This window comes from Scyliorhinus canicula, chromosome 24 (genome assembly GCF_902713615.1).
Source record: "Scyliorhinus canicula chromosome 24, sScyCan1.1, whole genome shotgun sequence".
Lineage (NCBI taxonomy): Eukaryota > Metazoa > Chordata > Chondrichthyes > Carcharhiniformes > Scyliorhinidae > Scyliorhinus > Scyliorhinus canicula.
In genome coordinates this window covers 7,284,286-7,297,948 of record NC_052169.1, presented here as the reverse complement: position 1 = coordinate 7,297,948, position 13,663 = coordinate 7,284,286, and the positions used below count along the sequence as shown (strand labels likewise).

The window sequence follows — 13,663 nt, the reverse complement described above, 5'->3', positions numbered from 1 at the left end:
GGCAGCAAAAGTGTGATGTATTTCAGGTAAATGAATCATAAGGGACATAGATTGATTTCATAAGTGGCTGGCGGAATTAATTGTGGGAGTGGTTAGATATCTTAACGAGAATGTTTTTAATAAGAACTAATTTTTTTTTTTTTCAAACTTGTTTTTCAGGTCCGACAGTTCATTCAACTTCTTTTTTTTCTTCTTTGTGTTCTTCTGTCAAATTGTTCTCTATATAATTCAAGCAGTCGGCATTCCCAACTGGGGAGTCAGGTAAGGATTCCATTCTGTGATAAAGTGAAAGAAACATTAATTCTTCAACGTGAGTTTAGTGCCTTCCTGTGAGCTATCTGTGGCTTTCTGCATATTTCTCTATACCCTTTCTTCAACAGATTCCAATAGTCTATATAGGCAGTCGATAAGACACGTTCCCTACTGACTATTCTAGCCATTGGAGAGGCACGTATTTCTTATACTGAGCATTCTTTCCCACTCCTAATGCTTGCTGTGTGCGTGTGTGTGTGCTTTATTAAAAACCTCTCCATTTTCTTAATCTGCGTGGTTTGCTCGAAAAGATCATCTAGGCTCAGGCATCCCAAGACCAGCTTGCTTTGGCTGATCCCTTTGTGACTGTTGTCCACTTGTAGCGCATTTCTTATGGCTGCTTTGTTACTAGATTCTTTGCTGCCCCAAAACAGATATTCTTCTATATCTGTGCTACAAATGAATTGCATGCATCTCTGATGATACAAACCTTTCCTAGCATTGTCTGATTTAGCTAACCAATGAAGTATTCCTCCAAATGCAGCATATTCCCATTACTTACCAAGAACAAAATTGAATTATCCAGCGATTTGAATTGGAATTGACCAAGGGAAATAAAATAGTCTGTGTTCAAGAATTTGTTACCCAGCAATTCAAATTAACTAATTTTGGATTGAGAAATAGACTGTGCCGAGCATTTAAGGTTTTTGCATTATTTCTCCATCGCCCTTGATTCTTTGCATTGTAAACTGTAGAAACTGCTACAGGATCAGAATTACTGAAGTAAGGGGCAACTCTAATTCAAATCAAATTCATTTTAAAAATTGATTCTTGGCTATACAGTATTCGGATCTAATCACGTATAAATACCTCGCCAGCAGTGATGATTTGTTCAGCTGCACCTGTCCCAGTTGGGGAAGAGACACTCTATTTTCATTTGTTCGTTCAGTGCCTTACAAAATTCTTTGCATACTCTTCATATAATCTGTGATAGACTTGGTGGTTTACAGTTAATCAAGACTGTTTTTAATAAAACATGTCTCTGGGAACGTCACAATAGAGGTGGGAGGAAGTGCATTGGACTGAAATTAGCGTGCAAATTTTGTATATTTCTAAAGCGTGATCGCATAAGCCAGAAAGGCCTTTTCATTTAATTATTCTAATAGTGTAAAAGGCTCGACCAGATTTTACATGTGACTTCACTTTTGTCTGAAGTAGTATTATAATAATCTTCATTGTCACAAGTAAGCTTACATTAACACTGCAATGAAGTTACTGTGAAAATCCCCTTGTCGCCATATTCCGGCACCTGTTGGGGTACACTGAGGGAGAATTCAGAATGTCCAATTCACCTAAAAAGCACATCTTTCGTGTCTTGTGGAAGGAAACCAGAGCACCCGGAGGAAACCCACGCAGACACGGAGAGAACGTGCAAACTCCGTATGGACAGTGACCGAAGCCGGGAATCGAACCTGGGTCCCAGGTGCTGTGAAGCAACAGTGCTAACCACTGTGCTACTGTGTTTGTTCTAAAAATGGTGTTGCAACAAACTATCTTTGGTGCCTTTCCCAATCAAAATGCCTGGGACCCATGACTACTTCCAACAGAGCAAATATTTGGCGTTGAGGACCCGGGTTCGAATACCGACCCTGGGTCACTATCCGTATAGAGTTTGCACATTCTCCCCGTGTCTGCGTGGGTTTCACCCCCACAACCCAAAGATGTGCAGGTTAGGTGGGTTGGCCATGCTAAATTGCCCCTTAATTGGAAAAAAAAAACAATTGGGTACTCTACATTTTTTTTAAAACAGAGCAAATATTTGATCTGGATCTGAAGTTTTATAATATGAACTGCCGATTTACTGAAGACCTTTTGAGTCCGGTGACTCGTCCAGCTGAGACAGTGCTCTGCATCTTCTGTGATGTTTGCTATTCAAGTAGACTGGCCCATAAAGAGGGTTCAGCACTAATGAGCAGATCTCCAAAGTTCAAGTACTCAAACCCAACCTCAAGTCCATCAGCCTTTCCTCATAAGATTTTCCCTCCATACCAGGCAACATCCTGGTAAATCTCCTCTGCACCCGTTCCAAAGCTTCCACGTCCTTCCTATAATGAGGCGACCAGAACTGTACGCAATACTCCAAATGCGGCCGTACTAGAGTTTTGTACAACTGCAACATGACCTCATGGCTCCGGAACTCAATCCCTCTACCAATAAAGGCCAACACACCATAGGCCTTCTTCACAACCCTATCTTTGGGTTGTGGAGCTGTGGCCCACACAGACACGGGGAGAATGTGCAAACTCCACACGGATAGTGACCAGGGGCTGGGATCAAGCTCGGCAGTGCTAACCACTGTGCCACATTGCCACACCAGATTCCCTGCCTTCTGAGAGAAGAAATTCCTCCTCATCTCTGTCTTAAGTGGGAAGCCCCTTTCTCTGAGATTATGCGCTTTGGTCTTAGAATCTCCCACAAGGGGAAGTGGCCAGTATCCAGCCTGTCAATCCCCCTGAGAATCCTATATGTCTCAATAGGGTAGCCCCTCATTCTTCTAAACGCTAACGAGTACAGGCCCAACTTGCTCAATCTCTCCTCCAAAAGAAAATCCTGCTGTACCCTGGATCAATCTATTGAACGTTTTCCGCACTGCCTCCAAGGCCAGTATCCTTCGATAAGGGGACCAAAACTGTTCACAGTATCCCAGGTGTGGTCTAACCACTGTCTTGTATAGTTTTAGCAAGACTATTTTTATATTCCATGTCCTCTGTAACTTCCAGAGCAAATAAAACTTGCTGCCATTAAACTATTTCTTCCAATGCTGGTGAGCTGGCAATAAGGTTAATGTCTTGCATTCTCCATAAACACAATTACATCAATTTTAAAAGCTTACGGTTATAACAAGTATGAAAGAACACTATTCCGGAAGGGCAAGCAAATGCAACAGAGCTGAGCTCCGTGTCTGGATCCTACCGGAAATGGGTTTGGACAGTCATGGCTCAGTTCCCTTGAAGCATGGGTCCAGTGTTTTGAACTACAAACAAATTGGCAGGCTCATTCAGAAGCCACGAGGGAACCGGGTGTGGCAAATGCAAGGCTTCCCCGCACTGGCTGAGTTTTAGGTTATAGATCATTCTACGTGCAGGATAGAAGTATGAGGAAAGAAATTGTAGCCTGCACCTAGCTACAGCCAAGGTGGTGCCGAGCTGAGGGGAAAAGGTGTTCCAGCATTCATCCTTCACATTTATAAAATCAGCTAAATCCAAAATCCTCATCAACCAGAGCTTTTAAAATGCAAAATGAAAACCAGTCTCTTTTCGAGATCCAATTCATTAGCTGTCTTCCTGAATGTCTGGGCGTCACGAGTGCCTAATTGTTGCCCCGGGTTCTTTGAAGAAAGACTTCTTGAAATCAGCACCAATGCCAATAAGACGGGTAGCACCAGGGTGCAAATGGAGAATTGCTGCTCTGGTCAGGGTGAACTAGTGCCTTCGAGTTAAGAAACCCACTTGGTTGGTTTTCATGCGTGTATTCATTCTGTACCCTGTGTTCTGCCTATTTTGGAGTAAAGCAAATTACAAATTGCACAGAACAGCCTCATGCCTACTGTTAGCTCAGTCCATCCTCTGAGATTGACTGGGTACCTGTGTGTCAGAAGCAGAGAACATTGCTCGCCTGGGACTGACTGTCGTTCTCGGATATACAGAGCAGGGGAGAGGCAACTCTGGTGAAAAGCAGTGACCAGGCTGCTTAAGGGAACAGCTGACACAGCGAACTCAAAGATGTCTCTCGCAGAATTCATGCAGTCTGGTAGCCATGAATCTCCTTCACCCTCTCTCCGACCCACACAGTCGGCAATAAAGACTCTGTAAATTATGTAGCAATAATTTCTCCAATGCTTGTACTTGTATTTATTTAGTTATTTAACCTACCAGAATGGTTTACCTTTTGGTCTTGATAATGGTCCTTGAATTATGTAAAATCGTGCTCACACCAAGTAACCAACTTAACCCACTTGTATTTCTCTTTTCAGCGGTTGGATTGCAGCTCTTAGCTGGACAAAAACAAACCTTGCTGTGGCAGTGGTCATGATGGTGGTAGCAGTATTCTTCACAGTGTGTGCAGTCTTGTCTTTGATGCTGGTACAAAGGGTAAGAGTGGCTAATTGTACCTCCATAACCATACCTGCCTCCACCCTGGTCCCATACAGAATCGTAGAATCCCTACAGTTCAGAAGGAGGCCATTCGGCCCATTGAGTCTGCACCAACCCTCTGAAAGAGCACTCCACCCAAGTCCCCTGTCGGGAGAAAGTGCAAACTCCACACAGACTGTCACCCAAGGCTGGAATTGAACCTGGGTCCCTGCCGCTGTGAAGAAACGGTGCTTGCCACCGTGCCCCCCCCCCCCCCCCCCCCCCCCCCCCCATATCTTCTGCTGAAACTCTCATAGAATCCCTACAGTGCAGAAGGAGGGTATTTGGCCTGTGGAGTCTACACCAACCCTCTGAAAGAGCACCCTACCTAGGCCCACTTCCCTGCCTATCCCTGTAACCCCATAATTCACCTAACCGTTGGACACTAAGGGACAAGTTAGAATGGCCAATCCGCCTAACCTGCACATCTTTGGACTGAGAGGAAACGCACCAGACACTGGGAGAATATGCAAACTCCAGAGTCACCCAAGGTTACATTTGAACCTGGGTCTCTGGCGCTGTGAGGCAGGAGTGCTAATCACTGTGCCTCCCCTCTCATTCAAGCCTTTGCTGTCTCTGGATTTAATTATTCCACTGCTGTGCTGGCTGTCCACCCTTCATACACCCAAAACTTGCTGCTTGTAGGTTATCTCATTCACTCCTCACCCCAGCTCTTGCTGACCTATATTGCCTTCTAATCTCCCAGTACCTCAAATTTAAACTTTTTTTATCTTTTTACGGCCTTGCCCCTCCTTATCGCTCTTGACCTCTACCTCATCCAGTAAAGGGCCAAACAGATTTAATGTAGAGATTGCACCTTTACAGCTGCAATACCTCATCAAGTTAGGCCATATCAGGAGTACTGTGTACAGTTCTGAGCACCATAGCTGAGAGGATTTAATTATTTATTTTATAAATTTAGAGAACCCAATTATTTTTTTTCTTCAATTAAGGGGCAATTTAGCGTGGCCAATCCACCTATCTTTGGGTTGTGGGGTTGAAACCCACGCAGACACAACACGGGGAGAATGTGCAATCTCCAGACAAGGCCAGGATTCGAACCTGGATCCTCAGCGCCATAGGCAGCGGTGCTAACCATTGTGCCCCACGCTGCCCCTAGAGAGGATTTATTGATCTTGGATGGAGTTCAATGCAGATTCACCAGAAATTACAAGAACTCGCAAAGGTTAAATTGAGGTTTGCATTCCCTGGTGTATGTATTTATAGATATAGAAGGTGAAGCGCTGGTTTGTTGAGATTCTGAGCAAACTGGAAGGATTGCGTAGGGTAGATGGAAACTCGCTCCACTGGTGGAGGAGTCCAAGACAAAGGGACATAACGTTATAACGGAGCTAAAGCATTCAGAAGAGAATGGTTTTATTGGAAAAAATGTGTGTGTCTACCTAGAAGAAGGGGGAAGGATATACTTGGCTTTAATCAAAGGGTTTCAAACAGACAGTTTGATAATATCTCTGCATTTTCTACTCTAGACAACCAGCTGCTCGACAGTTTGTGTTTGATATTTTCTTGTGCAAGGTGTTGTAGGAGTGGAGAGCGCACTCCCACAGGATGCAGTAGGTGCAAGCTCAATTAACTTTGAGATAGGGTAGCATGGTGGTGTAATGGTTAACACTGCTGCCTCACGGTGACGAGGTCCCAGGTTCGATCCCGGGTCACTGTCCGTGTGGAGTTTGCACGTTATCCCCACAACCCAAAGATATGCAGGGTAGGTGGATTGTCCACGCAAAATTGCTCCTTAATTGAAGAAAAAAATAATTGGGTTCTCTAAATTTAAAAAAAATCTTAACTCTTGAGATTTCTAGGTTCTGGAGGGCGTCAAGGGATATGGAGTCACCTGGTGCTCTCATTGAATGGGGGAACAGACTCGGAACTGAAATAGGTTCCTCCTGTTTCTTTGTTCCCCATTCCTGCCCTGATTGAAGCTGTTCATTCACTGGATAGGAATACTCCTCCCTCAACAGTTGAGTCCCTCAAATCACAACTCTTAACAAAGCTTCTGGTCACTAATCTGCTTCCAATTGCTTCTTCAAAAAAAAAAACTCTACGCCCATTTTTATCGTGTGCCTCCGAAGCAGGTGTTTATGTACATTAAAAAGGTGCTAAATATGGGCAACGCGGTGGCGCAGTGGGTTAGCACTGCGGCCTCACGGCGCCGAGGTCCCAGGTTCGATCCCAGCTCTGGGTCACTGTCTGTGTGGAGTTTGCACATTCTCCCCGTGTTTGTGTGCGTTTCGCCCCCACAACCCAAAAAGATGTGCAGGTTAGGTGGATTGGCCACTCTAAATTGCCCCTTAATTGGAAAAAATGAATTGGGTACTCTAAATTTATTTTTTTAAAGTTACTAAATAAATGCAATTTGTTGATGAAAATGGCAAAGAATAAGAAGCGCACTGATGTAAGTTTGGACAAACCAGAATCAAACCTTTTCTTTTTCCAAGATTTTGTTTTTTCTTGTCTTCCAGGTACATTCAATATTCCGCAGTACAGGAGCCAGTTTTCAAAGAGCGCAGGAAGAATTTTCCCACGGGGTCTTCTCCAACACCACAGTGCGCAGTGCTGCAGCTACTGCTGCATCAGCTGCTGCACAGAACACCTTCCAAGGGAACTAAATATTGGAAATTACTGTTTGTAAAACTTTTCCTCTTTGTACGTTCTTTATAAAGATGCACTTTCATTGGACAAAATGTGTATTTTGTGTGTCTACCTAGAAGAAGGGGGAAGGATATACTTGGATTTAATCAAAGGGTTTCAAACAGACAGTTTGATAATATCTCTGCATTTTCTACTCTAGACAACCAGCTGCTCGTCAGCTCTTGTATTTGATGTTTTCTGGTTTATGAAGAATCATTGGTCAGTGCATTGGACGATCCGGGAGGTATATTTGCAGAAGAGAGTAAAATATCGAGTTAACTTTTTGTGTCTTCGACAATACATTAAGCACAGCAAGTTTGGATAGCACCTTAAGTATTGTTCAACACTATGCCGATGTCTGCCTGAGCTGGTCATCTGTTATTCTGTAGCTTTACATCAGTCTAGTTAATTGTGTGGGGTTATGCTGCGTGCAGTTAGATTTTGGTACGGTGGCCAGGCTCAATGTTTCTTTGTTTATTTAAATAAAATCGCTTTTGGGTAAAAGTTGCATCACAGAAACCTGGCAACATCATGACAATACTGCAAATTCAGGGGCTTAAGGCTTTAAGTTCACAGCTCGAGTTTGCTTCTTTCGATTATTTTCTTAATCATAAATTCTCAAATGTTAGGCTATTTAATTTTTAAAAGGGTATTTAAAGGGAGATTTTTCTAATAACATTCAGCAAGTCAGACATCATCTATGGAGATAATATATTAATGTTTTGGATATAATAGGTGACAATACCAGCGCGCACCATTTTTCCCTCCTTCCTTCTATTCATTGTGGTCTTTTTAAAACACTGTTCATCTGTCATTTCTTCCAGCTCTGAACAACTTCTCCACACTTAAAATTTGAATGGATCGGTTTGTTCACAGATGCTGACTGACCTGTGAATGTTGGCCAGTATTTTTCTTGCTTTGTTTGATTTGACTGCGTCGGCAGATTTCATTTTGTGTTGCTGTCTTTGTGTGGATATTTAAAGCTGTGCTGTTAGGTGATGTTAGTATTCCTGCATCAAAGCCATTGTTTTAATGTCTGCTCTGGAACACTAATGCTCTTTGTAAGAACCACTTCTACCCACCCCCACCTTTTTAAATTATATCTGAAGTATTTGGGGGGGGGGGGGGGGTTGGGTCAGGAGAGGAGCAAGTATTTGCCGCAAGTTTCTGAAGGATTTAATTGGCCAGATTTGATATTCGCTCTGAATCATGTGGATGAATCGAATTACTGCAGATGCTGGAAATCTGAAAGAAAAACAAAAATGCTGTGAATTCCCGGCAAGTCGGGCAGCATATGTGGAGGGTGTGAAACATGTTGAGTTGATGAACCGGTTAGCTAATTGGTTTTAATTGATTTGGGGGGGGAAATAATTGTTTTCGTTCAATTCATCTTTTAAATGGTACCCGTTGATCTTTGTAACCTTTTGTAAATGTGCTTCTTATAACTGGGATATCACCACACACGCGCGCACACACACACCCCCCCCCCCCCCCCCCCCCCCCCCGCCTCAACTTTGAGTTAGTTTGGTTTTCCTGTTTTACCCTATTGTGCTTAATGCTTAACAGGGGGACCCAAGAAAATCTGCTTGTATCACCGCTTCCAATTGGGATTCTGACAGTCGAATTATACTTGCGTAAAGTGGAGGGTATACAAACCTTAATTATTTGGGGAAGTTTGTTTTCTTCTCTTGCCACTTCACCCTTTCCCAAAAAATCGCTTTATCCTTCTCGGGTAGACCGGATTCCCTCTGGGCATGTTAATAGTCTTGGCTGAGCTGTGTCCCTCTCTCTTTCAGTTCTCCCAGATAAACCATAGTAAACCACAAGTATGTCAATGTTGGCTGATTGGAACTTGATATCTAGTTGGAAGTCCAGTGCCCTCCAGAGCTGCTGCTGCAGCTCCCATCCGGCTGACCTGCTAGCCGGTACGTCCACGATGATTGTGACCCTTTTCCTCGGACCTCACTCATTAGAAATTGGCCTTTCAGACCCCTGAGCTGGAAGAGTGGAATGAATTTTGTGCTGTCAGCGTAACTCCCAATGAAGTGTTAAAACACATAAGCTGTAGCTGCAAAATTTCTATTTGAATTATTCCTAAAGATCTCTTTCCCTACAGGTTAGTTTGGCATATAACAGGTACTGTACTACCAACATAATCTGGGTGCTTAGCACAAAACTGGGCAATAAGTACAGTGTCAATTTAGGGGTTGTCACCCTTTAGCTCTTGGTTTACAGGACTTGCCTTCATAATTTGAGTATTTTATTTTGGAATCATATCAGTGAGATGATGTAATTTTTTTTGATTTCACAAATGTAAATGGGATGGTCGTTCGCTTGAACAAGCTTTCTGATGGTGTTAGTTTTTTATTGTTTAAAAAAAAATAATTCCGTGCAAATGTCCTTTTAAAACATTTGTGCTCAAATAAAGATCTTTAACTCAATTGCAGTTGTTCTTTGATTCTTCAGACCTAGTAAAAATGTTTCACCGAATGCAAACTCTTTGATCCAACATGGTGTATCTTCCTATTGAGAGAAATATTTGATTCCACGAATGGAGTGACCTGAAAAGTATGAATTCACCTGTCCTAAAATCAGATTCTTGAACAAGAAACCATTAGCCTGAGTGTGTCTGTATATTTAATTGAAGAATGTCCCTCCGCTTCACTCAGTAATTTCACAAATGCAGGTTGGCTTGAACTGCAGATATTAAGAACTGAATAATTTGGCATCCAACTTTTCCTCACTGGCCAAGCCTAGAATATGACTTAAATCTGCCACAGATTTGGGTTTCGATATGAATCAATTCTTCAGAATCTTGTATAGGGTCTTGGCATCTGTGACACCTACTCTGAAGGAGTGTAATAAAAGATTGTTTTCTGCAATAACATGACTTGTGAAGTATTTCATTGTTTTCAGAATAGTCGCTGGGTAGTACAGAACTTGAACACTGCTGGAAAAATAGACAAGCTTTATGTTGCAGGATTCACTTGCCAACTAATCACTCCTCATGCAGTATAAATTGTTATTCCCTTTAGTAATGGTATTCTTGCAAACTATCCTAATGAGTGTAGGTTTTGATGGTCTTTTTTCAGCACCCGAAATTGACTCATTTTAGAGTCTCTTTATTGACCATTTCACCTTACTATCCACTTCCAGGTACAAACCCTGCAACAGAGATGATACATTTGTAATCGGCACCTTTTAAAGGAGTAAAATGCCCCACGGTGTTTCATGGGAGCATAATGATGTTTTAGGACCAGGTGCTGAGGTAGATTTTCATGCCTGTCTCAAAGGGGGAAGAGGAGTAAGGTGGAAAAGTTTGAGAGAATTTCAGCTTGGGGCAGAAGCAGCTGAAGGCACAACCACCAGTGTTCAATTGATGAGAATTGGGGATGCGTGAGTAAACCACCACCATGTGGGCAGCACGGTAGCATTGTGGATAGCACAATTGCTTCACAGCTCCAGGGTCCCAGGTTCGATTCCGGCTTGGGTCACTGTCTGTGTGGAATTTGCACATCCTCCCTGTGTGCGTGTGGGTTTCCTCCCACAGTCCAAAGATGTGCAGGTCAGGTGGATTGGCCATGCTAAATTGCCCTTAGTGTTGGGTGGGGTTACTGGGTTATGGGGATAGGGTGGAGGTGTGGACCAAGAGCCCGTGCAGATTCAATGGGCCAAATGGCCTCCTTCAGCACTAAATTCTATGATCTATTTTATTAGTGTTGGCTTACATTGCAATTAAGTGAAAATCCCCTAGTTGGCACATTCTGTTCAGGTACACTGAGGGAGAATTCAATGTCCAATTTACCTGACAAGCACATCTTTCAGGACATTTGTGTGGGGGGGGGGGGGGGGGGTGCGACTGGGCACATGGGGGAAAACTGCGCAGACATAGTGAGAACGTGCAGAGATAAACCAAAATTGGAGGAATGAATGCACAAGTCTCGGGGCTGAGCGACGAGGCAACACAGGAAGGCCATGAAGAGATTTGAAAGCCAGGATGAGAATTTTGAAAATCCAGCATTGCCAGAAAAGGGGTGAACACCGGGAAGGTGGATGATTGGGACTAGGTGTGAATCAGGATCCAGGCAACTGAATTTTGGATGAGCTCAAGTTTATAGAAAATGGGACAGCTACAAAGAGAACATTGGAATGTAATCATGTGGATTTGATTAAATATTTCACCTCCAGAATTTGACACAGCATTTTCCAACAGGCTGTGCTGGCGTACTGTCTCGGGCGAACGTAATAAAACTAAACACGAAAGCTGAAACAATCTGAATCATGAAGGTATAGCGTCATTAGGAGGATCATTCAATAGTTTCTCCTTGAAACTTGCTCAAGTGGTTTTAATTTGTGTGACCCTTGACCATAAATGTCAAGAGATGATAATGTCAAAAACGAGAATGACATGCCCCTGATTTATTACCATTCTTTTAATTGGGTGGGGTTCATTTAGAGGACAGCATCTTTCAAGATTCAAAACATAAAGGGCAGGTCTAGTTCTGAAAAGATATGGATCAATAGCCACCACAAAAGAAGGCTTTGCCTTGACCCAAATATGTGGAACATAAAAACACACTGTGGAGAAATGGTGGTAATAGTAGAAATGTCGCCAGACTAGTAATCCAAAGGGGCAGGGCCATGCCCTGAGTAGAAATCTTGGGAAGCACGGTGGCGCAGAGGTTAGCACTGCTGCCTCGCGGCGATGAGGTCCCAGGTTCGATCCCTGCCCTGGGTCACTGTCCGTGTGGAGTTTGCACATTCTCCCCGTGGTTGTGTGACCCTTGACCCCCCCCCCCAACCCAAAGATGTGCAGGGTAGGTAGATTGGCCACGCTAAATTGCCCCGGTGCCCTTTCACAGTCCAATGATGTGCAGGTTAGGTGAGGTGGATTGGCTATGCTAAATTGCTCCTTAGTGTCCACAGATCAATCATAGAATTTACAGTGCAGAAGGAGGCCATTTGGCCCATTGAGCCTGTACCAGCCCTTGGAAAGAACACCCTATTTAAGCCCACACCTCCACCCTATCTCTGTAACTCTACCTATGGGCGCAGGTTAGATGGGACTGCAGGGATAAGGAGGGAGCATAGGCCGAGGTAGGGTGCTCTTTCGGAGGGTTGGTGCAGGCTGGATGGGCCAAATGGCCTCCTGCATTGTAGGGATTCTATAGGACTAGAAATAGGGTGCGATTTATACTATTTTGGGGGAAGGAGGTGTGTGGAGTGGAGCACTAGGACCGGATAGAGGGCCAGTGATAGGTGGAGGCTCGGGAGAGATGGACAAAGATGTGGACAAAAAGACAGGAAATGTAAAAGGGGGTGATCAAGGCTGAGAAGGGCACTGATCGTGACACATTAAGAGATCAGAATGTGTCAATGGCAGAACAAAGGTAAGCGATGTGTCAAAGGATTAATTTGCAATAGGGAACAGACGGTTTATCTCCAAGTCAGGGCAATTAAAAACAAAATACCCTCCAAATCCCATTGATTTCAATTAACATAACATGACTGTCTTAGACATGCAGAACAGATAGTGGTGATATCAGTGACTGCCAGTTCCCAGGATCGATTGAACATCTCAACCCCCCCCCCCCCCCCCCCCCCACCACCACCACCACCACCTCCCTGGCCCCTTAGGAGAGATGTGTGAAACAGTGGGAGTAATATTACCATCAAACATGCGTAGAAGGATGGGTGAGTAAATTTGCAGATGACAAAAGTCAATGGAGTGGTGGACAGTGCGGAAGGATGTTGCAGGTTACAGAGGGACATAGATAAGCTGCAGAGCTGGGCTGAGAGGTGGCAAATGAAGTTTAATGCAGAAAAGTGTGAGGTGATTCATTTTGAAAGGAGTAACAGGAAGACAGAGCTAATGGTAAGATTCTTGGTAGTGTGGATGAGCAGAGAGATCTCGGTGTCCATGTACATAGATCCCTGAAAGTTGCCACCCAGGTTGATAGGGTTGTTAAGAAGGTGTACGGTGTGTTAGCTTTTATTGGCAGAGGGATTGAATTTCGGATCCATGAGGTCATGTTGCAACTGTACAAAACTCTGGTGCGGCCGCATTTGGAGTATTGCTTGCAGTTCTGGTCGCTGCATTATAGGAAGGATGTGGAAGCATTGGAAAGGGTGCAGAGGAGATTTACCAGGATGTTGCCTGGTATGGAGGGAAGATCTTATGAGGAAAGGCTGAGGGACTTTAGGCTGTTTTCGTTAGAGAGAAGAAGGTTAAGAGGTATCTTAATTGAGGCATACAAGATGATCAGAGGATTAGATAGGGTGGACAGTGAGAGCCTTTTTCCTCGGATGGTGATGGCTAGCACGAGGGGACATAGCTTTAAATTGAGGGGAGATAGATATAGGACAGATGTCAGAGGTAGGTTCCTTACTCAGTAGTGGAATGCCCTGCCTGCAACAGTAGTGAACTCGCCAACATTAAGGGCATTTAAATGGTCATTGGATAAACATATGGATGATAAGGGAATAGTGTAGATGGGCTTTAGATTGGTTTCACAGGTCGGCGCAACATCGAGGGCCTGATGTGTTGGGTGCTCTGGATCCGTGAA

The 13,663-nt window shown here is 43.8% G+C and overlaps 1 protein-coding gene across 1 annotated transcript in view; it reads left to right on the top strand.

Moving 5' to 3' along the window:
* Positions 1-9,538, top strand: part of LOC119956721 (secretory carrier-associated membrane protein 2-like) — a 45,914-nt gene extending 36,376 nt beyond the window's left edge. The window contains exons 10-12 of the mRNA XM_038784058.1: positions 160-261; positions 4,286-4,403; positions 6,929-9,538. Of these exons, the coding sequence (XP_038639986.1) occupies positions 160-261; positions 4,286-4,403; positions 6,929-7,075 (367 nt within the window). The 3' untranslated portion in view covers positions 7,076-9,538. The remainder of the gene's footprint in view (positions 1-159; positions 262-4,285; positions 4,404-6,928) is intronic.
* Positions 9,539-13,663: the final 4,125 nt, after the last annotated feature.